At 41.9% G+C, this 27,323-nt stretch overlaps 1 protein-coding gene across 1 annotated transcript; it reads left to right on the top strand.

The window, feature by feature from the left end:
- Positions 1-10,042: 10,042 nt before the first annotated feature.
- frmpd1a (FERM and PDZ domain containing 1a) lies at positions 10,043-23,880 on the top strand. The gene is made up of 14 exons (XM_076145745.1): positions 10,043-10,161; positions 10,628-10,788; positions 13,408-13,510; positions 13,615-13,660; positions 14,758-14,862; positions 16,020-16,115; positions 16,226-16,351; positions 16,531-16,650; positions 16,918-17,054; positions 17,163-17,379; positions 17,550-17,732; positions 18,042-18,186; positions 18,399-19,757; positions 20,333-23,880. Exons 1-14 carry the CDS (start codon positions 10,043-10,045, stop codon positions 23,878-23,880), a joined length of 6,465 nt encoding a protein of 2,154 aa, XP_076001860.1.
- The last annotated feature ends 3,443 nt before the right edge of the window (positions 23,881-27,323 follow it).

The following is a 27,323-nucleotide window of genomic DNA, read 5'->3' as shown; positions in this document are numbered from 1 at the left end:
GCTAATAAGAATTGGGACCTGAAGATGCTGCTTCAGATATTTAGCATTTTGCTGCATCATGCTTCATCCTGCCTCCGAAGCACATAAATCTGAATTGACACTATTGCTACATGCTGATGTGTGAAACAATCCATCCAATGGTGCTGTGTGTATGGCTTTACTACAGCAGTAACTGCACTGTATGTCAACACATCCACAGGGAAGTACAGTGCATCTGTGTGTTCTATGAAGAAAGCGCATATACTCAGTGCAGAATTACAACAGAAGAATGAAAAGGAGAATATGAGGCTGGCTGCGTTCCAAATAGCCGCGCTTCCTTTATTAATTTATGGTATTATTTTTAGGCTTGGCTACATTTTTGATGTTGCATCTTTGTCAAGTTTAATACAGAGCAAAAACTCAGGGTGTGCCTGTCAGATTCTTAACTGCATGTACAAGACATCCTTGTATATAAACATACACATACACAAACATACAAAAGCCACACACATACTCCTCATGTTTAGACTTACACATAAAGATGCACACAAAGCCATTATGTGTATAAGTCTGCTGGCACTGCTCCTTACTGTCCTTTGAGGCGAAGTCCTTCAGCAGCCTTCATCGCCGGTCCCAGTAAGTCAAAACAAATAAATGAAAATGCCTAATCAGATTTCGTCCTTTCTACAAACTAATGCAGTGACATGTGACTCTTATTGGCCCTTGATTGCTCTGAGTGTACCGCCAGACAGCACATGGTACAATGACCACTACACTCTGACATATTGTTCGTCCCTTCTTAAAGCTACAAACTGATGGTGACAGAAAATTAAAGGTAAACAGTCTCAAAGAATAAAAAGTGGTTCTTATTAGGCCACAGTGGTGAATGAGAGGGTAGAGATGTTAGGAGGTGATGAGCTAAAGAGGTCTAAAAGGCTTGAGGTCATCCCTAATCGGTTTCCGTTTAGACAGCACTTTCTGCCAGTTTGGCTTCAATCTCAAACTCCCTTATTAAAGGGTTTTTCCAACAACAGCAAAAATAGTTCTTTAAGCACTTTTAGTGCACTAGCCTATCAATAGCTATCCATCACTTCACTTTGGACTGAGAAGCATAACAAACGGATCCCTGCCTGCTGATCCTGTTTCCTGTAACTTGTTCTACATCACGATATCACGGGGCCCCAACTATATAAGTTAGTGCTGTATGAACCCTGTTTATCAAAGCGCCCCGTCACAACAGCGATTGGCACTGTGAATTTAATTTGAGGATTGTAATGGTGATGGACAGACCCAGAAAGTAGCTGGCATAGTCACAAGCTTTAGTTCTAATGAATACCTTCCTCTCTCTTGAACTCCTGTCCCTTCAGGGTTCAACAGTGCTAAGAAAGTTTGTTGTTTGTCTTTGTGTGCCAACATTTGGCAAAGTGGTGAAGGATGAATTTATTTTTGCTCTTTACTTTCACTTACTTTTGTTTGCAAATCCACAGCACTTCTACTGAAATCAATAGAGACTGCTGCCACATTTTCCCATTAGAAATGTATTTGATTGGTGCCTAAAGGGCTCCCTCTCATGCAGATGGATCGAAAATATTCCCTTGTGCTCTTGAGTGTGGAACATGTGTTTCAGATTCTCAATGTTTAATGCAATTGTAAACATAAAGGTGGCCCCAACAGCAACATTCCAAACACTAACTTATTATTTACACTAACTTATTTTATCTCAAAGTGATTGATGATTCAAATCAGACAGCTTTTTGTCTTCTTTAAATTGTAAAGGTGCTGCCCTAAAGTGTGGTAAATAGCTGCATACATTTCTATGCTACCTGATACAGTATGAGCTGTGACATTTCACTTCAGAATGTAATGGACAGCTGGCAAATCATTTACCCGATTCATGGAGCAACTTCCATTTTCCTATAATTTTCTGTGAAGATCTACATATTGAAACTGTTACATAATTTCTATGTTAAGTGGATTTTTATTACCATTCTACTCAAATCATTACTCAATCCTGCTCAGGAGGCAACTTACTTCAAATTTTTGCTACTTACTGCATATCATGCTTTAAAAATTTTCCATCAGCACATCAGAGGCTTGGCTGATGATCATGGTTTCGACTGATGATATACTGTATATATGTGTATATACATATATGCCTCAATGAACACGGGAGTGCGCAATTATTCTGCATAATTGAATCCATCTTTTCAAAGTAAAGTAAGAGATGCCAGGTTAACTCACTTGATCTCGTACTTGTTCAGCAACATACAGATAATTCCCAGCATACATGTTTGGTATATATGTTTGTGGACAGTGGAATAATGATGTCCTTGCATTAAGAGGCGCCTTGGCATTGGGAGAGACCTTGTTAGTCTGTCTGTTGGTTGTTGGTGCATTACGGTTGGTCCATATGTGTGTAGAAATACAGAGTGCTAAGGTCTCTGAACTGAGACAGAACTATCATCCAGAGAAAAGATCTAATCACTAAGTGAAAACACCCATGAAAGTGAACTACATTTATATAATCACAATTACTTTTACAAATCAAGTAATACTTTTTTTTGATCTGCCACACCAACCGCATTATATTGATAACAGTTGTGAGGCTGGGAATAAATGTGGTGCTTGCATCAGAGCCGTCATTCTCTTGAGCTGAACTGAAACCCCAGTTTCTGAGTGCCCAACACCACACTATAGGAGCTTCAAACATTACACAGTGGTGCTTCAAGAAGGTCATTCCAACGTCATCGGACAACTGCGTTCCAGAACGAAATGTATAGCCTTACTCAAACCCTTACCTTAATCCTTAACCCTTAGAAACCCTTCCATGTCTCGCAAATGGAGACCTTTGGCATTTAGGCAGTGACACTTTGTTACACAAGTCAGTATTTGATGAGTTGAAATGAGAACGGATTGGTTTTTCGGTCCTTCAAGGCGTCCTGGTCTCTGCCTGACATAATAACACTGATGAAAGTTGATGGGTCAAAAAGAACATTCATTCATTCATTCATTCATTCATTCGTGGTTGCAGGGTTGCTAGAGCCTATCCTAGCAGCCATTGGACGGTCAGTCGCTGGGAAATTATTTTTCTGTGCTTTACAACTTAACCGACAATCCGTCTTAATACTTTCATCGACACCAAGCACCTGCTCTAAACAACAGAGTGTGTAAACAGAGAACATTCCAACTAGAGTTTCACACACCCTCACCTTCTTCTTCCCTTTTTGCATTGCTCACATCTCTCATCCTCGTGTTTCCTCTCTGCTATCTTGTGTTTTTTCTTGCTGTGTGTTTTAGTAAGCCTGTTAAGACGTAGCTTTTGGTAGAGTGAAGTGGCTGCATTATCTCGATACATTATTGATGCACGCAGCACTCTGACTAACACACACACACACACACACACACACACACACATGCATGGACACACTACCACTTTCTGACATAATAAAAAAATAAATAAAAAAATATATATATATATACGTTGAAGCACATCATTGCACAAAGGAACAAGGGAACATCAGTGTGCAGTCACATACGGAGCTAATAAGGGTAAAGGACGCGGAAGAGAGGGCAAACAATTGTTCAATCTTCTAAAAGTACTACAAAAGTGAGTCAGATGAAAAAAGGAAGACGACGGATGAAGAAGAAATAGAAACAAAACTTGGACAAGGGGGAGTGGAGAGTGTGGGTGTGGGGTGGGTGGGTGGGGCGGTGGAGTTCCAAGCATCTCTTTTCCCAGAGCTTTGTATGGGCCTCATTAAATATGGATGGTGTTTGGAGCAGAGCAGAAGCAACTGGGACTCCACAAACAGCACAACTCAGCCAAGCAGGCCCATTGAGCCCTGCTGCCGTCGTCCACCACTCTTCTTTTGATTCATTTCCTCTCCTTTTCTCCATCCTTCCCTTCCCTCCTTGCCCTTTCCTGTCTATCATTACCCCCTCCTGTCCGTTCTCGTGTTTCCCTTGTACTCATATTCTCCCCCGTCCTCCTCCGGTGTGTCTGCTGGCTCCTCTATGATCCGACTCTCTCCTTTTATTTTTATCCCACTTCTTTCTCCTCTGTTCCCTTCTCTCCATCTCTACAATGATGACAGGGTCGTTTGATGCACATGTGAGAAACCAGAGCGCTCGCCTCTTCATAGGTGTCCGTTCCTTTCAGATGAAAATCGTGGTACAGTCATTGATAGTATAATATATACGAATATTCCTGCACCTGCACCTTTATCTATTGTATCTGTCTATCATCCATTAACTCGAGGGCTGCATGTTTGAATCCCTCTAACTGCGTGTAGAAGTGTCATTGAGTAAGACAACGGAAGCCAAAACTGCTCTTTCCTCACTGGCACCACTATGGCACCGTGAGCGAATGAAGGCTTTGTAAAGATCTTTATGCTGCTCAGGTCTAAATGTGCTACATAAATGCAGTCCATTTACCATTTATCTCTCCCTGTCTGTCTCCGTTTTGTCTCTTGAGCTCTCTGTCTGCTGCGTTAGGAGTTGTACGATATCAGAGGTGTAGCAAATGCATTTACTCAAGTACCGCACCGTCAGTATATTTTCCAGGTTCAAGTAATTTAGTTTCCCCTCCATTATATTTGATTCATATAAACTTTTTACTCTGAAGGCTGTGCTTTCTAGTTACTTTGGAAATTCACGTTTTACATTCAAGTTGAGATAAACATGGTTAGAGGTCAAGATTCGGAAGACCTTCATCGTCTTTCATCTTCTTTCGTAACTCCCTCCTTCTGTATTTCTTCTCTGCCTTTGTTATTTCCTCTACTTTTCAAATTTTCCTCTTTCTTTCTTTCCACTAATACGTTGCTGCTACTTTAATTTGTAAGATCCGAACTGCTGGCATTTGTGTGCTAAAAACAAAATGGTACCATTTCTGTGTCACCAGGGACTTTGATTGTGATTTGAATAAGGACGATCTGGATTGCATCGTATCACAGTCTAATCTTTATTTACACTTTTGTGTTTGTCAACAGGAGATGAAGAGACAACACCCTGGTCTTCATCAGCAGAATGATGGATGGAGAGAGAGCAGAGCAGTGTAGCTGGCACCTTCATGGAGCCCTGATACACACGGCAGACGGCTGGTGTGTGTGCATGTGTGTGGGTTTGTAAATGCGTGTCTGTAAATGTGCACGTGTGTGTAGTGGATGGGAGATTGAAGGTGTGTGTGTGTGTTATAGTTTTAGTCTGTCTGTTATCCTAAACAGACCTGTGAGGCTGAGGTGAAGCTCAGTCTAATCTGGCTCAGCAGGAGTGACGCACAAACTCCCCTGTCACAGCCTGCAGTCTCGCCCCCTAATCCCATTTATCTGAAGTGTGTGTCTGTGTGTGTGTGTGTGTGTGTGTGTGTGTGTGTGTTTCAGTGCACTGTGCAAATGCTGTTACCAAATGTTACCAAGTTGTAATTAATTCAGTGTTCACATGCGATCATATATTCCACTTAACCTCTCTGTCTAATATAACACAAACAAAACACACAATTTTGTAATCAGTAATTTCTTTTTAATCCATCAATTAATCTACAATATCGTTCCTACAGTGTACACAACTCAACCCTTTCCACAAAAACTTAACTGGAAGACCAAATCAGAGAGAAACCCTCAGATTAAACAAAGTGAAGAGTAAACGGTAACAGTGAACAGTTGCTAAAAAGACATTGGAAAGCAATGCATGCACTGATAAATCTAGAAAATGATTAACAATAAAAATCTAAGATAATAAAGATAAAAGTTAGATTAATTAAATGTTGAAAGCAAGCAAATAAAAGTTATGGTCCTAAAAGAACAATATTTCATTACATGTTCACGGTTTGTTGCAATGATTCGATGATAATCGACCACTCAGTTAAAAAAAGAATCAATAAAAATGACACAGAATTGATTATTCTTCAAAGTGGCACTTGACATGGCCCTAAGCTGAGGCAGGCTTCCACTCAGCAACAGAACACAGCTGTGCGGAAACACCAAAGTTTTATTGTACACTTGAAGCAAAACTACTTTTCTTTCATTTGGCTTTGACTTTATATTTAATGTGACTAAGAAACAAGCCTCATGAAACATATATGAATTATATTCACCCTCTCTTTCTGAACTACTAGATAACAACCAATTAAAAATTAACACATGCACACATCGGTAACAATACATCATCACATCTTTAAGAGACAATGCAGCATTTACTAGTCTATGTTTTGGCAATATCATATCCATATCAAATTGGCTGAATGATTATTTATTTAAAAATGGAATTAATTGGTAAAGGGAATGTATACTTATGTTTTCCTTCTTGTCTCTCTTACAGTAAGAAACAGACTTGGAGAGCGTTTGATAAAGCCACAGTACACATCAGTGAAACGGATCAATTTTCCTTCTATACTCGCTACCTTTTGACCTGTAAACTACTGCACAACATTTCAGACATTAATACAGAAAGTAGGTCATCGGTGAATGTGGTGTAAAGTATTTTTTTTGCAATTAGTTTTTATCGAAGCAAACATTGTACATGACATTGCGCATACATTGTAGGATATTTTGGAGATCATTTTTTATATAGAAAGAGGAGAGAGATAGAGAGAAAGAAGGAAGGTTGTATTATTACTACTGTTGTTGTTGTTAAACTTTAGAGAGAGAGAGAGGAGAGAAACAGAGAGATGTAAAGTAAACAAAAGCTTGAGTCTAATAAGGATCTAATTATTACTGGGTATTTACAGTTATCCCTGTGGGGGTTTTTACACTCAAAACATAACAAACATTTAAAATAGAATAGACAGTATGAGGTAACAGTATGAGGGAGTGACTCAACCAAATCCTCCTGGTCTCTGTGTGAGAGAACATGTAGAGAATCACTCTGCTCTGTGCGCTCAGTGTGTATGTAATGAATGTAATAGGAACATGCATATGGACAGCAGATGAAAGTACAAAGAGATGTCAGACCCTTGATTATATTTACAAAAGGATTGGGAAACAAACAGCACTGCACAGCAGAGGTGCACATGTTTGTTCACACACTTCTTTGTGTGTCTACATATCATGACCTCCTCCACACAGCTCGTGCTATCCGGTACATGTTTGTGAGGAGCTGAGCCGATTGTTCATTTGATTGCTAACAGGACAGTCACAAACAGACACTCAAACTCATCCACACATTTAGGCAATGAGTTTCAAGTTCAGCTGCATGTGTTTGGGCTGTACGAGGAAACAAAGTGTGTGTCCGTGTTTAATGAAACCAGAGAGCAGCTGAGTGTGACAACAGCCGACCTTGCTGCCGTCCTTCCTCTGTGTCTGTCTGTTTGTCTGTCTCACCCATGTTAGACTCTAATATACTGTAATTAAATGAAGTTGCTATGAAATTTTACGTCCTGTTAGTATTAACCATAACACATTTTGAAGCATACACACAGACACACACACACACACGCGCACACACTGTGCAGTTTCCGATTATGTGCCTTGCTCTTGGTTACACATATCAATTCTGCCAGTGTTGATTTATCTCTGCAATCCATTTTAACACTACCAGGGTGAAACTAATGCACAGCTTTATTGTGCAATTATTTGAATAATTTAAAGAGCACAAGTTTGTAACTTCTAACTGCCTCGCCTATGAGCTGCTCCATCATTCTCATTTTTTCAAGTCAGTCCCAGGACTCGATCAAGCAACCGCCGAGTGAGACTGTATAAGTTACAGGATGTATGCAATGGCCAGCCTGATGTTCACACAGATAGCTAGATACCTTTGAGAAGTGTAAGTTGAATCTCTTATCCAAAATGACAGTAAGTGTAATTAGATTAATCTTAATTGAATCCTCTTATTATGAAAAACTAATGGTGAGGAGAAAATATTCATGAGGAGTGTAAGGGTCGGAAACAACAGAAATGTGAGAAGTGTCTTTGCATTGATATGAGAGGGAAGTGCAGTATAATCCTATAACTCCCAGCAGCCTCTACTGTTACACCTTACAGAAAATGCTGTCAACACTCTCTTCTTGAGCTCTATTATCTTTAATACTGCAGTTACAAAGCTGATTAGATACTGCAGTCCACCATTAACCATCTGCCCACTAGTGTACCTTGTACTTCATCAGTACACTATTCAATTAAAATCACTTAGGAAGGGAAATGTGATTACAGGATATGGAGGAAGTGGATCTCTTTGCAGTAAGAAATGTTTCCCCAGCATTTGACATTTGAAATGCTCGGACATTTGGTTGAAATCCGTCCCTGATAATCCACTTATAAAGGGAAGTAACTCATGGGGAAATCCTCATTATTGTTATTTTGGTTAACTGTTTGGGCTTATGTTATGATCTTAACACGCGATCTGTCCACGGTCTTTACGCGCACGTGTGTGTGTGTAGTGGGTATCCTGACCCCAGCAAATCTTAGTATGCTTGAGCCTTGTGTCTGTGTAACTTAGAGAAGTGGGAGACGGGCAAGCAAGGCAAATGGCAAGAAACAGATAGAGAGGAATTGATGGGTGAATACACAGATTGAAAAGAATGGGAGGGGAGGGGCTGGTAGAAGTTAATGGAAGAGAGAAAGAGCGAAATGGCAAGAGAAAAGGAAAAGAGGGGTATTGGGAGACAGATGGATGGATAATGTGCTTATGACTGGAGATCTCCCAGGGGACCTGGCTGTCTGGCTGTGTCACTCACTGCTGTGATCACTCAGCCCTCCTCTCACCTTCTATCTATAACTCTATCACACATCTTCCCTTCCATCTGCCGTCATGCTGCTCAGTGCTGATGACTCTTTTCTGTACCTGATGCACTTGCCACTGCTATTACTTCCCTTTTTTTTCTACAAACCATATTCCCCCCTCGCCTCTCCTCGTGTACCTCCTCTCCTTCCCCTCCTTCCTGTTTCCTCTAATGGATGGCACTAATGTGTATCATCAACAATGTCCGTCTGGGGGAGATTCCACCCTGCAGCTGCTCACTGTGGGAGGACACGAGGGACACTGGGCTGCTGAAATCATTCTCTCATTCACTTATCCATTAATTTATTCATTCTTTCATAATAAGGTATCCATTTCTCAGGCACAGTCCAGTTGAGTCAACCTTTGATATTGTCGATGTGGTGTCAGGTAACAAATAGTGAACACATTTTTTTTAGATGGTCTCAGTCTTCAGTCTGAATTATGGTGTGTGAACATAATGTGTGTGTGAGAAGAGAGAGTGCATTTGAACATGAAATGATGTACATACACCCGTTGTGTCTAAATGTATATGAAAAATATTACAAGGGTTCCAACAGTAACCATTAAGTCATAAGCAACCCCATGCAGTAGTTCTTCTAAAACCCACAGACACATGACCATTAAAACAGCTCACCAGCCACAACCACCTGCCTCAGAGCACACAGCTGGGACCCATTTAAAGGAGGCGCCACAAGTACAGAAAGTTTGCTATTATTGATATTGGTGTCTTCTAGGGCTTCAGTGTGTCAAAAAAAAAATTGGCTCGTAACTGGCTGAAAGCTGTTTGTTGCCACAAGTGACATCAGTGCTCCTCTCAGCCCACCACGCAGCTACATATAGAACACTTTGAAGCTGCCTCACTTCTACTTCTACTACTGCTTTGTCTGTTCCTTTGTTTGGTTGTTGTTTGTTCCTTTGGCTGGTTGTTGATTTGATTATATTCAACCCATTAAAGTGGATACACCGATCTCAATTAAATCAGAAATGTAGGCATATGAATTCCATTATGGGCTGTCAATAGCAATGGATTGTGGTTCTGGTTAATATACATACAGTGTATTGTCCGACTGGCACCGTACCAAATGGGGCAAAAAGATGCTGTAACCACTAATGTGTAGCTGGGTTGATGCTGATTCTGTAGCACTAAAATGGTTTTGATGTATCATTAATAATTACAGAGATAGATCCAAATCCAAATAATTACAGCGATAGGTTCATTCCACTTACACTTTGCTGTTAATATGCACAAATCCCTCTGTCTCTTAACATCTGTGGAAGTGCTTTGGATTCACACTTGAACCATTAGACCAATCACATGTTAATCCTTTGGACTTCTTCCCATGCCAGGTAAATGGATGCGCAGGACAGAAGCCGCTCCCCATCCCGTAAGACCAGCAGGGTGGAGCAAGTGGTGGTACGATGGCTCAGACGGTCTCGAGATTTAAGCAGCAGGTCTCATTCTCTGAGCAGGTACAGCTCTCCTACTGCTACCTGTCTCCCCAGCACTGTCTTAAAACAAACTGTTCCTTTGTTCATTTATTTATGTCATATCATTTTTACAGTCATTTGTATCCTAGAACATTGATTGTCCATGTTCATCAGCATATATGGCCTTTATCTAATGAATACATTTTCAATTAGACGAGAAATTTTGCTCAAAAAGAAGGGAAATTAAGACATTTGCTAACACCTGCATGTGCATGTACATCCACACATACATCAAAAGACAAGGAGTGTCCAGTAATTACATTTTTAATTCATGTGACATTTTTATGGGTAGTAAATTGGGCCGCACTGGGCCATAAATGTAGCATTAGTCGTAGCCACCACTGGAGGTAGCACTAACTTTCACCAAGTTGCCAAAATTGTTTCCATTTCAGTTCATTTATTCAGGTACACACACTTACTTGCTTACTGACAACCTCCTCCTCTCTAGAGATAGGGTGGAAGAGGATGGGAAGACAGCAGAGTCTAGTTCTGATGAGAGGAATCACCACTTCCGTTTCAACGTTCAAATCCAACGGGACCCAAGTCTCAACTCTCATGGCCTCACGCTCACATCCCAAAGCCCAATCTTGGTGCAAGATGTGACACCAGGTAGGACAAGATTTAATATAAACAAATAAGAGCACAATAGCATACTGGCATTTCAAATATTTAACGCTATCTTCTCAATATATGGTGTTGCAGTGATGAAAGACAAACAGGCAAAAAGTAGTGAATTTTCATTTTTGGGGGATTTTTAATTTAGATTAAGATACCCAAAACAATGAGGACAGGAGGAAAGAACTGAGCAGCTTAACTGAAACAGCACATGTATATGTTTTTCTAAGGCAACACATTAATAGAAATGGATGGGCAGGTAATGGTTCCAAAATGGTTTCCAGTTTCATGACATCAATAATGTCCATTTGTACACTCTTGTGTACATTACATGTCAAAACCTGAATGAGTTGAACAGATCCTAGTTTCTATCTGGTCAATAGTATATTTTTGGAATGAGGAGATGTATCGAATTGAGCACAAGAATACCAGCCTGCTACTTTCAGTTCCAACATCGAGCCAAAACAAATGTTGGGTATTCTACATACTTTGCCAACAATGCTACAAAAAAAATCTTACTATTAATTACTTAATATTTCTATGATTAAGGAAAGTTTATCTTTTTCAAAACAAATACTCACAAGGAATTTAACTCGATGATGATATGACTTATGTATGCATGTAGACATGAATGTGCCCTTGTTCTGCCTATTAGATCTTAACACCATATTAACATATATATATATATAAACTGATTTGATAATATTGATGGCTGTTTTTTAATGTAACAGATTTATGATGAGGGCCAGATGTACAAAGCTGGTTTGGGGTGCAGATTTGACGCGTTCTCCTCTAAAAAACATGCGTGTAATGTATCAAACATGCACATATGCAGGCCTGGAAGTGCAATTTGATTGTGTGTACATGCATTTAAGGGAGGATCACGCCAATAACGGATGATAGAGAATTATTAAGAAGGAATAAGAACTACATATAAGAAAAGAAAAGAATACGAAAGATAAGATAGACACCCAAATTTACTTTTTTTTGATATTTGGTTACTTCATTCATTCGTTTTCTAGATTCTAGATTCTCAAGCGTTTTGTTTGCTCCATGTTGGATACATTCTACCATCCGTCTCATTTGTATGCCAAATGCAATTAGTAGGCCGGCCAGTCGATGATTGCATAATTAGCTGCTGCCTAGATAAATTCATTCATTTTACCCAAATTGCAAACACACAAGGATACTCATATCAGGCTGCAATTTGCGCTGCATGTTTCATATACATACATCTCTCCCTCAGGTCCTCCTGCTTATCATTAGGAGTATTTACATTGAAGCTGCTCTTACATTGCTAACCAGTGTTGCTGACCTCATCATTATGGTCTTTACTCTCAGCATATACAGTACCTGAATTCATTTTATGGAATTAATGTCAACAGATCTGTGCTGTAAATGGGATAAGAATTATAAAATGATGGAAAGCACTGTAAGTACATGTTCAAATAGAGAATTACACATACTGACAATACTGATTGGATTTGACCCAGTCAGATGTACCCTGATACACAGATGCTCCTTCTGTTGTAACTGTCCACCCCGGCTGCAGAGCAACAAGGATCTGAATCCTCTTGAGATCCTGGGGGCAAATTACCTCACTTTCTCCTGCCTGGCTCAAGACTGCTCTGTCACCATCTGCTTCTGGCAGCCTGTGACACACACACAGAGAGAGAGAGAGAGAGAGAGAGAGAGAGAGGGAGAGAGAGAGAGAGAAAGAGAGAGAGAGGGAGAGGGAGAGGGAGAGGGAGAGAGAGAGAGATGCTAATGTCTCCAGAGGCCCCACTAGGCTTTGGCTCAAATTCTCTCTCCCTTTTAAGGATGGATAACATTGCAAAGAACCCACCCCCTTTCCCCCCTTCCCTTTCTCCCTTTCTGACACACGAATAGTGAAATCAGTGTCACTTTCTGAACACCAACCGATAACAATGAAATAAATGCCTGATGCATATTAAGACATTTTATTCATCGTTTGTGAGTTTGTTTGTTGTATTTTTAATCTTTGATACTGCTATTTTTACCACACTTGCGTGTGGTATATGGAATTGATGAGTGTGGGTTGTGTGTAACAATTGATATTGTTTACACACAGCCCATCAATTATTTGAATGCAAGTTTAAAGTGAAATGTTTCCGCACTGCACTTGATTAGTTTTCACAGGATCATATCAGCCACAAATTTATGGAAATTGTAAAAACTACAAAGCTCTTAATACAAACCAATGGAGGCAGATCAGTATGCAAATTTACACAAAATGAATGAAGTGAATGTTCAGTTTCGGCACAAATAACAATGCAGGAACATAGAAACATGGAAACCATGACCACAAAGTTTCCATAACCTGTCCTATACCATAAAGTACCAGTAGTGAGGTTTGCTTGTTTGGTTGAGGAGGTGGTGGGATGTAAAATGAATAAGGTGAAGAGGTGTCTGTCTGCAGTGGAGTAGCTCTGTTTGAACAGCTTTGTGTAACACCACTGTATGCGTCTGTGTGAGATGAAAGGCCATCGGTGAATACATGATACTCCCCATCATCTGCTCCAGTTACAGTATGAATGGTGCTCACTTGAGTGCCTGCAGGCATAACAACCCAAGTACATTTTGTGTATCCAGGTGGTCCTGCAGATGGTCGGCTAGTCCCTGGTGACCAGCTTGTGAAGATCAATAATGTGGCTGCGGATGACCTGACCCCAGAACAAGCTGCTGAAATAATCAGGTGCACACAAGACAGTTGCATACACACACATGCACGCACACACACATGTGGACGCAGACACAACACAGAATGGTGTATAATGCCAGCTTTTCTTTTCTGTCTAGGGAATGTCAAGACACGCTGACAATGACTGTCCTTCGCACAATGCTGGTGAGTCCACTGTACTTAAATAAGAATAGACATACTGCTGGGAATTTATTTGGTTGATGTTTGGTCCAGTTTTGGCAGCACAAGCTTAGTGTTTTTTGTGCATCTTCGTTTTGTTTCTTTGTGGATGACACACACACCCATACAGATACACGATCATGTGTAAATACACATTCTTGCAAAGGCCAAGTCATCTATCAAGACCCATGTTAAGTGTCTGCAGCCATGGGACTCTAAAATGCTGTTGTGGACAAACCCATTCATCAGCTTGTCAATGAGGCTTGGGGTCAAACATTATAACCAACATCTTGTCACCAAGGTCCCACAGCTATATCACTGTTTAAAAGTGACAAAATGGTACACCCAGTGAAAATACCCCAGGATCCCCGACACAACCCCCTCCCTTTGGATACACACTTCATCACGGTCGCTCATTGCACAGGGTCGTACTCTCCCATCTGAACCCGTAAAGTTGATGTATTTGTGCTGAGCAGAAGCAGATACAGTACATAAATAAATGGCAGTTCCTCAGTGATTCTCGTTAGTAGCACTGCTGATGGAAGCGCATTTACCATCTGATTAATGGTTCACAGAAAAGAGTAATCCAGCCCCTCCAAGGATTCTACAGGCTTTGACAAATCATTTGAATTTCCCCGAAACAATTCAACAAACGATCGACAAACCAGCAAAAGATTTCACAACTAGGGATCACCAAAATTATTACAATTGGGTGTTAGATTCTAAATAACAATTTCCTCCTCATGCATCCAAACCATCAAGTGTAACCTGATATACTGTGAGATTTGAAAAAATAGCAAAACAGCAAAAATGCATTTGCACACCATTTTTTATGAACAGTTGCAATTTTCTTGTAATGCATGTATCTCTGTATGATAATGTATTGCATAGTTAATTTGTTAAACATGATGAGTCCAGTCGATTTGTTCTTAGATACCCAGTGACCCTGACAACCAAAAACCTTCATGAAAACAAGTTTAGTTCAATTGTAAGGCGAAAAATAGACTGGAATAGATAACAAATTAAATGATCTGAATACTCTCATTACTCTGACTTACTTTACACTTATATGCTTCTCTCAGGGCCCAAAGTCATCATTCATCACACCAGAAAAGAGGGCCAAGCTCAAGTCCAACCCTGTCAAAGTTCACTTTGCTGAGGAAGTGGAAGTTAATGGACACTCTCAGGTGAGTTGATGAAGATGTGATCCAGTTGTTTCCATAATGGAAGTTCACTCATACCAAATGTTCCTCCATTACATTTTCACACATTTTATATTTTGGATTAATCAAACAGGTGCTGACATTGTACATGTAGTATCATTCATAGTCATACTGGCATTTCCATTGGCCTTGGTTTTCTCTTTGAGTGGCTGGTGAACAGCCAAATTCATTGATCTAAGTTTCGTGGAGTCAGTGTAACACTTTGCTTACTTATGCTTTTGTTTCTTCTTTCAGATTGATTGTCCCCTTGTTTTTTAGAGAGCTTACACTTCGCTGCACATTAGAAGTTTCCGAGGGGTTTAAACTGAGATGTAGTTTTAATATGACCAGGTGTGATGCTTACAATGGCTCAGCATTCTCCTATACGTAGTCGGCCTTCTAAAAGCTCAGCTCTGGTTGGTTATAGTTCACATCCTGTCAACGGATGTGAAAGTAGCTGGATGAGGGAAACCACATAGGCTGGAGTGCCCATTACTAATCGTAGAGAAAGCACCGATCAATATCTACCTCATCCCCCAGTCCTAATGTCTGTGATTATAGGACAGTAAGCATAAGATTACGGAATTAGACAGACTGCAATAGAGAGGAGAAAGACTGACAGACAGAGAGTGAGCGAGTAAGAGAGAGACAGAGAGGGAAAGAGAGAGAGGGAATGGGCTGTTGTGTTATCCAACCATAAAATGTAGAGAAATGAAAGATAGGAGTGAAACAAGGGAAGAGTTATATAAAATTTGAACTACAAAGCATACAGACATAAATGTTGCATTAGATGCAGTTTCATTACAGAAAAAACACTTTAAAACCATGAGAGAAGAGGGGTGAGGTAGGGAAAGATGACAGGGCAGAGAGAGAGAGAGAGAGAGAGAGAGAGAGGGAGATGGTGTGAGAAGCAGGGAGCAAAGACGTGCACTGTGAGATTTGAGAGGGTTGATCTCTCTCTCTCTCTCTCTCGCTCTCTCTCCCCTTCTGTCTTTACCACAAACACTCTCCGTGATTCACATCTCTTCATCACCCTGTTACCCATAATCCCCCTTGAGCCAGGATAATTTGTGATGGTCATATTTTTATCTGACACTTCCCCTGACCCCTGACCTTTTTTGTGTGTGTGGTGTGGTTACCAGGGCAACTCCCTCCTCTTCCTGCCTAATGTGCTGAAGGTGTATCTGGAGAATGGGCAAACGAAGGCCTTCAAATTTGAGCCCTGCACAACAGTCAAGGTATCCATTCCAGTTGACATAGCCTACTTTACCCTACCTTAAAAACAAAGTAATTAAGAGGAATTACTTTGTGAATTTATCTCACACTCATATTTGTCTTTGTGCATCAGGACATTGTTATGACACTGAAAGACAAGCTTTCCCTGAGCCGTATTGAACACTTCTCACTGGTGTTGGAGCAGAAGCACAGCATCACCAAACTACTGCTGCTACACGATGAGGAGAGGATACAGGAGGTACTACACACAAAACACACAATTTGAACTCATTGGTTCAAATCTACATACATGTCTATTTCTTAACAGAAGTGGTTCAAATCTGTCACAGTTTCAAAGGGACAATAGTTTTTATGTCAGTCCACTTAATGGAAAGTAAGGTTTTGTGTTTGTTCCCCCTCCTATTTGTGTGTGTCCAGGTGGTCCAGAAAAAAGAGGTCCACGACTATAGATGTCTGTTCCGTGTCTATTTCATGCCCAAAGAACCCAAGGACCTGCTGGTGGAGGACCCCACTGCTTTTGAGTACCTTTATCTACAGGTGGGTCATTGTACTTGTTACCCAAAGATAAACACCAGGTTACAATTCACTGTAGAATAAACTCATAGATGACATTGCTAATAACATGTTATCATGATGACTGTACATGAATAAATGGAAACCTATAGATGCCTCTAAGCATAGAAAACACATGCTGGCTGGCTGTAAAGGTGTTTCACATATTAACATAAAATGTATTGGAATTTAAGCATATTTATTTAATATTTAAAATGATGCATTTTTTAAAATACTGTGCGTCCATGGCAGGGAGTGAATGATGTGCTGCAGGAGCGCTTCGCTGTAGAGATGCGGTGTAACACGGCTCTGAGACTAGCTGCCCTTCACATCCAGGAGAGGCTAGCTTGCTGTGGACAGTCACCAAAGACCAACCTGAAGACGATCACGTGAGACATACACACATTTGAAATACTATCCATTAGATTTAACTATAGGTTTTACAAGCAAACATAAACTGACCAACCCAATCTGTGCTTCTGTGCTTCTTCATCCAGGAGGACTTGGGGCATAGAGAACTTTGTGTCTTCCACATTGCTGAGGAACATGCGGGAGAAAGATCTGAGGAAGGCCATTGGCTACCACATGAAGAAGCAAGCACAGCACGAGCCCAAGCAAAAGAGCCTGTCTGTCAACCAGGCACGGATAAACTACCTGGAGGAGCTGTGTGATTTGAAGTCATTTGGAGGAAAGTCCTTCAGTGCCACCATGATGGTAGAGTTGTACTGTATTGTATTTGCAGTTAAGAGAGAGAAAGAGATGCTGCAGACCTTTTTGTCATGATAACGGTTGATAGGAGTTATGCTGAATCTGTACTTTATCTAGGTTTTCTTTCTTTCACTCTCTTCTGTCTCTCCGTCCCTGCCCTGCTTCCCGCCCTCCAGCTCCAGGACAGGGAGTCCATGGTGACCCTGTTAGTGGGGGCACGCTATGGGGTTAGTCAAGTAATCAACCACAAGCTAAGTATCCTGACCACGCTCACAGAGTTTACCAGCATTACACGCATTGAGCTGCTGCCAGAGTCAGAGAAGGTCAGCCTGGTGAAGATATACCTGCAGGACATCAAGGTAAGAGTGCGCGCACACACACACACACACACACACACACACACACACACACACACACACACACACACACACATACACACATGCACACACAGTTTTCATCAGGAAGTCACACCTGTTCTTTACTTCAGTTGGCACCTTGTTCATAATGATCTCAGCTCATTTGCCAGTTGGCATTTTATAGAAACTGATGTAAAACTGGACAGATAAAATCTTCAACTCTTTTATTACGTGATATTACATAAAGTGCTTTTCCACTAATAAAATGATCTTTTCATTCTCTTTCTTTTCTCCTCTCCTCTCATCTCCAAGCCCATCACATTATTACTGGAGTCGGTAGCTGCCAAAGACATGTCCTGTCTCATAGCAGGGTATTGCCGTGCGTTTGTTGACCCCAATCTCGACATCTTTCCCTGGATAGACGACTCCAAGAAGCACAGAGTCTCTGCTGAAGAAGGTACAGAGAGAAAACACACAGCGGGTGGTGTTCAATTACTTATAGGATGGCTCACATCCACAAATGCACACACCAGTAGGCCGTAAACACTCTGCAAGAAACTCTTTCAGATTTCAGTTTGAAGGACTATTGATAGGAATAGCAGATCTAACATGTATTTCATTTGATGGTGGCATTCTCTTCATTTATATGCACTTTGTGTATGTTCAAAGGTTATGTGTCACGCTGTGGCAGTGATTCAGACGACTCGGACATGGACATGGAAGAAGTGGCCACTGTGTTACCTCATGATGACAAACCCTGCTCCTTAGACCCAGAGGGAAGACAAAAGAAAGACAGAGAGAGAAGGAGAACCAAAGATGGAGGGGAAAATGCAGATAAACTTCCAGGGGAGAAAAGGGAAAAGGATGAAAAAGATGCTGACACTGAAAAGAACCAGTCTCTGGCCCATAATGATAGAGAAGACAAGGACAAAAACACAGAGCTCAAGCCGGAGATGGAGACAGTGACTGAAATACACACTGAGATAACAGACGACGACTCAGGTGAACAACAGAAAAGAACAGAGATGCAAAAGGAGGCACAAGAGAGCGTGACTGGAGGTGAAGAAGAGGTACAAATAGCAGAGGAGCAGCGATCCGTATCAGAAGCCTCCGATTCCTGTCAAAGCGATTCCCGTGTTGTCACCAGCCCCTCCAGTGACTCTCTGGATGCCCTGGAGGAAGACGACCTAATTTCCTGCTCCTCTTCGTCTATCCATCCTTTCCCTGGCACTCCATTACAAACTCGTGCCCATTTCGATTCTGCTCTTCAGCTCCACCCGTATTGTGACAGACACGCCCAGCCCCATCTCCTCGCCCCGCCCCCTGCCCACTCCCACCCCCTGATCCAAATCACGACTCCTGAAAAGCGAGTGGACAGGCGAGGCAGAGCGGAGGGAGGGGAGGGCTGCAGGAGGTCAGGTGATGGAGCCGATCCCCAACTCCTTTCTCTTGTCTATGCCTCTTCAAGCATTGACCACATGCAAAAATGTCCAGCCGACCCTTGTTCTGATGACAGCCCCCTGTCTTTTACTGAGCTGACCCGCCTCGTGGATTCTCTACCGAGCCCTCCAGAGGCCAGCGATGATGAGTGTGAAGAGGAGGAACTGACGAGGAGGAGGATGAAGTTGTTGAAGGGAATGGAGGAGTTTATTAGAAGAGCGGGGGAAGGAGGGGGAAGTTTAAGGGAGCGTTCACAGTCTCCTTCCCCGTCGTCCCCCTCCTCCCACATGGACTTTGTGTTCAACTTTAACGAAAATGATGCACAATGCTACTACAAACTCTGCTCCAATATCACCCCTGATAGCGCTCGCAGCCTTCCCCAGCCCCAGCTTAGCAAGAGGGGAGAAGAGGAACAGGAGGTGGAGGTGGAGCAAGATCAAGATCAAGCCAAGGCTGCAGACCTGGAGGGCATTCCCATTCTTCAACCACCACCGGGTTTTGGGGACAGCAGCTCTGATGAGGAGTTCTATGATGCCAGCGATCGCTTCACCTTACCTGAAGACCTGACCTCAGGGACGGTGCCTAGAGGTGATTTAGTTTTCAGGCTATCAATCGTTCTGCAGTTCATAAATCACACGTTTACTTTTGCTGCCATCTAGTGGTTAGATTGTACATTGTGATGAGTTGTTGTTGTTGTTGTTGTTGCACAACAGGCCATAACAACAAGGAAACAAGGTAGACACAACAATAATTAAGTAGTGATGTGTGTTTTCTGGTATTAAAACAGAATAATGACAGAAAGCACTCAACAACACACACAGTCTATCAGTATTTTACACTAGTTTACCATCAGCAAGTTCATCATATCCTTCATCATTTCATCTCCATAATTAATAAATATTTTCAGTCAGTTGTCAGTTCTCATTGTTTGTTAAAACATGGAATCATTGAATGACAAAGGTAAGGTAGAGTTCAACTGCCGTTCATCTTTGACCAAAATAGCAAATAAAATAATACAAACCAGAATTTTTATTTAATTTTAGAGCTTTATTTTTCCTGTGTCTATAAACTCTGCATAAATATTCAGGATGATGTGTCCAAGCTCAATGCATTAACCAAATATAGGATTGGCTGAAATGTTGTTTTTTTAATATATCTTACAGATTTTTGCAGAAAGATGAAACTGGATTTAAGAAGCACACTCAGCCTCGGCGATGTCAGAGTTTCTGTGGCAGATTCTGAAGGAAAAGCAGAAGCTGACAGAGAAAGGGGAGAAGAGGCAGGAGGAGGAAGAGAAACATTGTTCCAGCTCAGAAAACGATCCCGTAAGCGGCGTTCCTACATGGAAACTGACTATACTTCCACAGTGTCATACCCAGAACCAAATCCTAAATCAAAGCAGGACCAGATCTCTAGTAGACATCAGAGGAAGCTCTTATCACAAACCACCGATGATCATTCGCTGAGTTCAGATCCAGAACCTTCAGAGCAAACACAGATTCCATGCCCTACTGTCTCCTCCCTGACCCACTGTGAGGGCGAACCAACCCAACTTGTGTCAAAACCTATTTTGTCCAAATCACGTTCACACTCTCTCTCTACTTTTGGACCACAGGGCCAAGCCAGAGACCCACCTGTCCCCTCCAGGGGCAAGAAGCAAGAGATGGAGATGGAACCTGACTCTATGGAATCCAAATCAGTCACAGATCTTGTGAAGGTGATTTCTCCCACTATCACAGTTGTCCGGTGCCGAGTAGATCCGGACGGGAAGGAGAGCACTGATCGGAGGGCTGATGGAAAGGAGGAAGGGTTGGGAGAGGATGAGAAGGAGAAGGCAGAGATAGTGAAGGGGAGAAGTGAGGGAGAACAGCAGGAGTCATCAGATGTGTCTAGGAATGGGCCGTTCACCAGTCATATGTTTTTACCAGTGAACATTGAAGAGGGGGTTAAGAGGGAGGAAACGGGAGAAGACCAGGACAAGGAAGAGAAAGGATTCTGTTCAAGTTCAGAGATCCCACTCATAACTTCTGAAAAACAGACAGAATCCAACATGACGCCTGTATGTGTGATAGATAGGAGTAAAAACGATGACAATGGCCCTCTGAGTACCCCAGAGCAAAATCTATACAAAGTGGTTCATATGCTGGAAAGTGCGAGTGCTGATTTAAAGCCTCTGTCATACTCTCCACCGCCCCCTCCACCTTCATCTCCGCTACCTCCACTGCCAATTCTTCAAAAGTCTCCCAGTGACCACGGAGTGAGGGAGGACAGCAAGACCATGGGAGGCTCAAGCAGAATGTTCTCTTCTGATCCAGAGGACAGAGGCGGTGAACCCCAAAGTCCCGAAATCCTGATGAGTAAGCACAATAACGGAGCACAGCCACACTTAGAAGTTACGAGTATTGTTATGGAGGATGAAGCCATGGCGGCTGTGAGCTCTGCCTTGACAGCTAGCGATGAAGTCACTGACAGCACTAATTCTGACAATGTCTTTGATGACGATGAAGTGAATAATTCCTTAAATTCGAATTCTAGTGATAAGAAACCTGTAGACAGAACTCTGCAGACTGTAGCTAGAAATCATACTGTCAGCGATGATTCAGTTAAGTCTCAAATGAGGATCTCCACAAACACTGAAGCTCATGTAAGGTCACATTCTGACACGGAAACTCCTTCTGTTCAATTTGATTACACTGCTGACAGAAGCTCTATTGCAGCAAATATTGAAACTGCAAGTTTTACATCTCCTACTAACATTTCTGGTGTTGGACCCCATACTGAGCAAACAAGAGAAAATGCTCTTTGCTCTCAAGATTCTACCGTGCCAAGTGTAAAAGTTGAAGACAGCTTTGCTACTGTTATATTAGCAAAGACTCATTTGTCTCCAATCAACGATCCCTCCAAACAGCCTCCTTCCCGAAATCCTTTCCTGTTTCCGACCTGTTCCCCCAACATCATGGGACGCTTATCGGCCTCCACACTTAGGGGGAAGATTCAAAGCTTACCCCTCTATTTATCTCGCTCCCAGGAATCTCTAAACCAAAGCGTGGTGGGGAATCTGGTACAGAGTCCATTCAACAGGAATGACACTTGTGATGTTTCAGAAACAGCGGACTTGGAAACGTCCGCAACTGTAGAATCGGCCGAGTCAGATGATTCCGACACAACAATTACAGGATCAGAAGTGGATGGTGAGATTGTTCTAGAAACAGTCTCAGGTGAGATGAGTCATTCTATAGTGTCAGAGGTGAATGTGAGGGAGAGAGTGCTGATGTTCGAGTCACTCCCAGTCCAGACTGAGCCAAAACCTGAATACAAACATCATCCTCGGAATACCGGCCCCAACAATAACACGCCGGGACCGATCACAGAGCCCCCGTGTCCCACAGTGGGCAACCCAGGCATCCAAAGAGACATTAGAGGCCGGGTAATTGATGTTCCAGGCCCTATAAAAGATGCTCCGGAATCAAAGCCAAAAGTCTCAAGCACATATGTAAATATTCCAGGTAATGAAATAAGCCATCAATCACCTTTCAGTTCCCCTCCAATTGTGGTCACCACACAGAATCTAAATGGGCCAGGATTCCCGTTTCATAGTCAGTCACACAAAGTAACACAGAAAAGTAGTGACAGGCCATTAATTGGCCTTTGTAGCAACACAGCACAGAACTCAGACTCTGAGAAAACACATTCATCAGGTTGTACAGTGTTTACAATATGTGAGAATCGTTCTCAGACCACAACACCAGCCCTTTTGGGGTCCACCACACCCTTGAAGCCTGATTTTGGCTGTAGTTCTCTGCTCGCATCTGCATGTGAGTCAGTAGTGGAGGGGGTCCAGATTCCCCTGGATGCTTGTGGCTGCCCAATGGTTTATACAAACTGCTTCAGCAGAGGGGACAGTTTTGACGATGAACTGACAGTCTATGAGTTCTCGTGCCGCTCACAGAGCAGTAGTATGACACAAACGTCTGGATCAGGTCCTCTCATGACCGCTACCCCTGTCCCCACCTATCTCTCTACCCAAACACCACCATTTCCCTCCTCCTCCCTCTCACCCTCCTTTCCGCGCTCCATTCTGTTCTCCTCCTCTACCTCTGAGCTCAGCCCTCTCCTCTCGCCGCTGTTGGAGTCCTCTGACGGTTTCCTCACTCAAACGTACAAGGACACCCTCAGCCGTCTAGGTCAGCAGCAGTACCCAGAACCCCCTGCAGGTTTCCAAGAGCTGCGGGTTGATGTAGATCAGCTCCTTTCCATCATAGAAAGTGGTGCACCTGACCACTCTGTGATAGTTCACGGAGGTCGCCATCCAAGGGACGCCTGCCCCGCCCACTTCACAGAGAACAATCAGGCTCTGCACATAAAGGCAAGGCGACTGATGGCCGGCTGCCAGAAGGTGGTGGTGATTGGACAGAGCCCAGAGGAAATGTTCCACTCCTTGGCAGACTGTTTCCAGACCCTGGTGAATTTGGCCAGCATATGCCTCTGGTTTTCAGGTTGTGACAGATGTGACCGTAGGAATACTGAGGCAGTTGCAGGTCTGGCAGATGTGGCCCGATCATTCAGGGACTTCTGCCTGGCAGCAGAGCGGGCCAGCAGCAAGCGTAGCTGCCAGGACTTGAGCACCAAGCTGCTAGCCAAACAATGCACAGCCCTCACAGCCTCCGTCTTCTGCCTCACTCAGCTGTTCCGCACCCTCACTGCACTATGAGTGGATCACAAATTCTAAAGAAACTGAAATTACTTTTAAACCACCTGTGGTTTTGAAGCTCAGCTATACAGGGTCACCAGTGAGCCGACAGCTACTGTAGATGTGGGCAGAGACGACCTGGGACAGTTGTTGTGTTAGAAACAGCAGTAAAGCATGAGATCGCCCGGGCAATGCATTAGTGTCACAGAGCTCCATGGTAGCTCACATTATTCCAATAACATAATAGATGCAATTTATGACATTGTGGATCACCAGAGTGAGTTTCTGGTGCACTTTTGTGGTGTAAATGAACATAGCACAGCATAGATTGGTGAGGTGCATGTGGATATTGACTGTATGCACTGTAGCCCACATATCTCTCAGTCAATTAGCAGGTTGCAGGCTGGAATCTTTTGGCACCTTCCAAAAGAAGGAGAAGCTGCTTGCATTTTCCTGTATTGAGGTACCGGTGTACTTGAATGTATTCTACCATAGAGATTAGGTTCATTAATTTATTGATTTATTTCGTTTACGAGTTACAATAGTATGTTTGTGTGCAAGCAAGGAAAGTAAACAGTGTTGATAGGAAAAGCAGTGCGCGAGTCAGAGGTGTTTTACACTCACATACACAGCATGAGTTACTATAAGTTTTACCAAGTTTGTACACAGGCCTTATATTTGACTGACTGGAGATGTTAAGATGACTGTTTTATCTTCTTCTAATCTTCTGATGCAAAGACTGCAATGTTTACTGATGCTTAGTATATATTTATATTCATACGACTGTGGACTGAAGTCTGTACTAAACCAAAAAGGAGAGTGAGGTGTGATCAAATCAAACAAATCAAGCTCAAAGCTTTCATTTTCTTTCAATCTAGTAGCAGAATGTTGATATATGCACATCATATGACAAAAGTTAGGTCCCTTTGCACAATTTGTTTCTCCCGTTCAGCACTGATATATGCTCCATTGAGATCAATAGGTGCTTTTATACTAGGGAATCTGTAACAATAGATACATCTTCAAATTTTACAACAAGTGTTTTTTGATTTTGAAGAGTGAGAAAGGAATCATTTCAATATACAGATCTCTGTCAGCAAAACCTTAAGACTGAATTCAAATGAATCCCTCTTGTTGAATGCACAATTGGTCACAGAGATCATAAGAAGCCCAGGAATATGTATGTTGATGATTCTGTAACATACCACCATGAGCTTAATGTGGAAGAATATCAGCATTTTCACTTGGAATGTTTCTTAAATTAGAAAAATTCAAAAAAAAATCGATCCATATTGGACCTGCATGTTAACGAAAGAAATTAAAGCGATAAGAAACAATTTCACTGTGCAGCACCGGGGACACAATATATGCATACTTATAATATCTAAGATGGGATTTGTGCTGAAATACTGTATACTTTGGCTGTTCCCATCGGTTGCCATGGAATTTCCTGTACTGTGTTGTATTGCAGCAGAAAATAAACAAAACTACTTTTTGATATGTTCTATATTGTGAAATTAGCCCAAATAAATGATAGGAACCCCTTTTATCATCATCTGTGCTCACACAGCATGCTGGAAAAACACCATGAAATGCATTGTTTCTTGAAGGATTTGATCTGTGAATGATTGTAATACTCAGCTCCCAACATTAAAAACAATGTAAAGACTCATTGTATTCATTTAGTCTTGGTTTTAGAGTATAACCTCCCTGTTTGACATGATGGTGTTGACGAAAATGAATAAACCTGCGCATCTTGTAACTGCAAAAGACAAGATGACATCATCTCCTGTTCTTCACCTACCCTTTTTGTTGTTTGGTTTCACAAGAAATGTCAGCAAAACCAAAATATGTGAACCTAACTAAAGCCATGTGAGACATTATATAGAGGAGGACTAGAGCCAAATTAAACCATACACAGTATCTGACCTTTTTTTAGAATTCCGAGGAATCTCTAGATTCTGAAATTAAAGTCTAACTTCTGTGGAAAAAGTAAAAATGCTTGTTCTTTTTTGTTGTTTACAAATCACAATTGTCTGGTTAAAGTAAGACAAACATTGTCTACCATAGTAGGAAAACATCAAACAGCACTGTGCATTGTATCATTGAATGCCGCCTTTGGGACCTTGGATAATTCAGGTCATTTAAACTCTATGCAAGAACAAATGATCACATTCACATGCTTACTAGCCAGACATCATTGTTCAGAGGAACAGAAGCAGATGACCGCTGCAGGAGCCAAAACAGGGACAGGCACAGGCGAAGGGACGACCGCTTAGGAACTGAGACGGACACCGAGTCAATCCACATGAATGTGATCCTGAAGTTAGGCGGCCCAGTGGCTCAGTGACTAGGTCTCCTCCCTCACAGCAAGGAGGATCTGGGTTCAAGGTCAGGTCCTTTCTGTGTGGAGTCTGTATGTTCTATGCATCTCATCCAAAGACATGCAGCTTAGATAAATTGGAAACTCTAAATTCCCAGTAGGTGTGAATGGGAGTGTGTCTGTGTTGACTGTCTATTGCCTTTTGCAAAGGAAAACCCAAAGTGGAATCAGGGTCATGAGGGTGTTTTTCACTATCATTGCCATACGTATCCCTACCAGTAAGCAGCTGCGGCATGTGAGTGCAGATTCTTCAACTCTTGAACTCTTTACGACCGGAACAGACCGGACTGGAACAGAGAAACCTGAGAACACCCAGTTGAGGCTTGAAGAGCCAAGTCACTTGACATGGACATGTTTATCAAACGGAGTAGAAATGAGCTGATTTACCCCAGTACTTTGTTTAAAGTTTGAATTCGATGCTTGTGATGATACTATTTACAAAGCACTTTATAGAAAGAGAATGAGTAAGATTGAGATAAAAGCAAGAGCTAGTCTCCTCTATTGTCCTGTATTACTCTATTGTAGTCCTCTATTGGTCACTAGAGTTTAAAGTTGACAGAACACTTTACTTTACAGCACATAGGCTTGTTTCTTTGGTTGTATATGCATTGTTTGGTTTATGTTCCAACTGTTTTATTACGGTTTTAAATTATGAGTTATGTGACTGTACATCTATTCAAAAGCACTTTGTAACCTTGTTAGGCTGAACCGATTATTATTATGTTTGTGAATGAAGTTTAGATTCATATTGTAACAACCTTGCCTATTTTGTCAAGTAAACAATCAAATGAATCATTAGTTTGACATTTATCATTTTTTTATAATGAGTATACCTAATGTTAAAAACAGAATGTTGCAAATGAAAATTTAGATGTCACCAGTTTGCCTTGCTGTTGGTTTAGAACCACATGAGAAAATTGTGCTCAGTTCATTTCAGCTTAATAATTTACGTCGTAACATATTCCTGACGTCATAGTGACACAGCAAGTACACGTGTAGCACATTTTAACTTTTAATGGCTAAAATACAGAGAAACACATCCAGATGCTGGTTGAGGGCAGGATGGATAGAGAAAGGGGCG

Source organism: Genypterus blacodes, unplaced genomic scaffold (assembly GCF_046128005.1).
Source record: "Genypterus blacodes isolate CSIRO-AG114 ecotype Tasmania unplaced genomic scaffold, CSIRO-AGI_Gbla_v1 ptg000030l_1, whole genome shotgun sequence".
NCBI lineage: Eukaryota > Metazoa > Chordata > Actinopteri > Ophidiiformes > Ophidiidae > Genypterus > Genypterus blacodes.
Note: the sequence above shows the minus strand (reverse complement) of the source record. Positions and strands in the feature narration are given on the sequence as shown.

Bases quoted from the DNA above. Each gene is read 5' to 3' on its own strand.
- frmpd1a (XM_076145745.1), top strand. From the start codon at position 10,043: ATGGATGCGCAGGACAGAAGCCGCTCCCCATCCCGTAAGACCAGCAGG. The intron at 10,162-10,627 runs GTACAGCTCTCC...CCTCCTCTCTAG, and splicing joins AGGTCTCATTCTCTGAGCAG to AGATAGGGTGGAAGAGGATG. The intron at 18,187-18,398 runs GTACAGAGAGAA...GTATGTTCAAAG, and splicing joins CAGAGTCTCTGCTGAAGAAG to GTTATGTGTCACGCTGTGGC.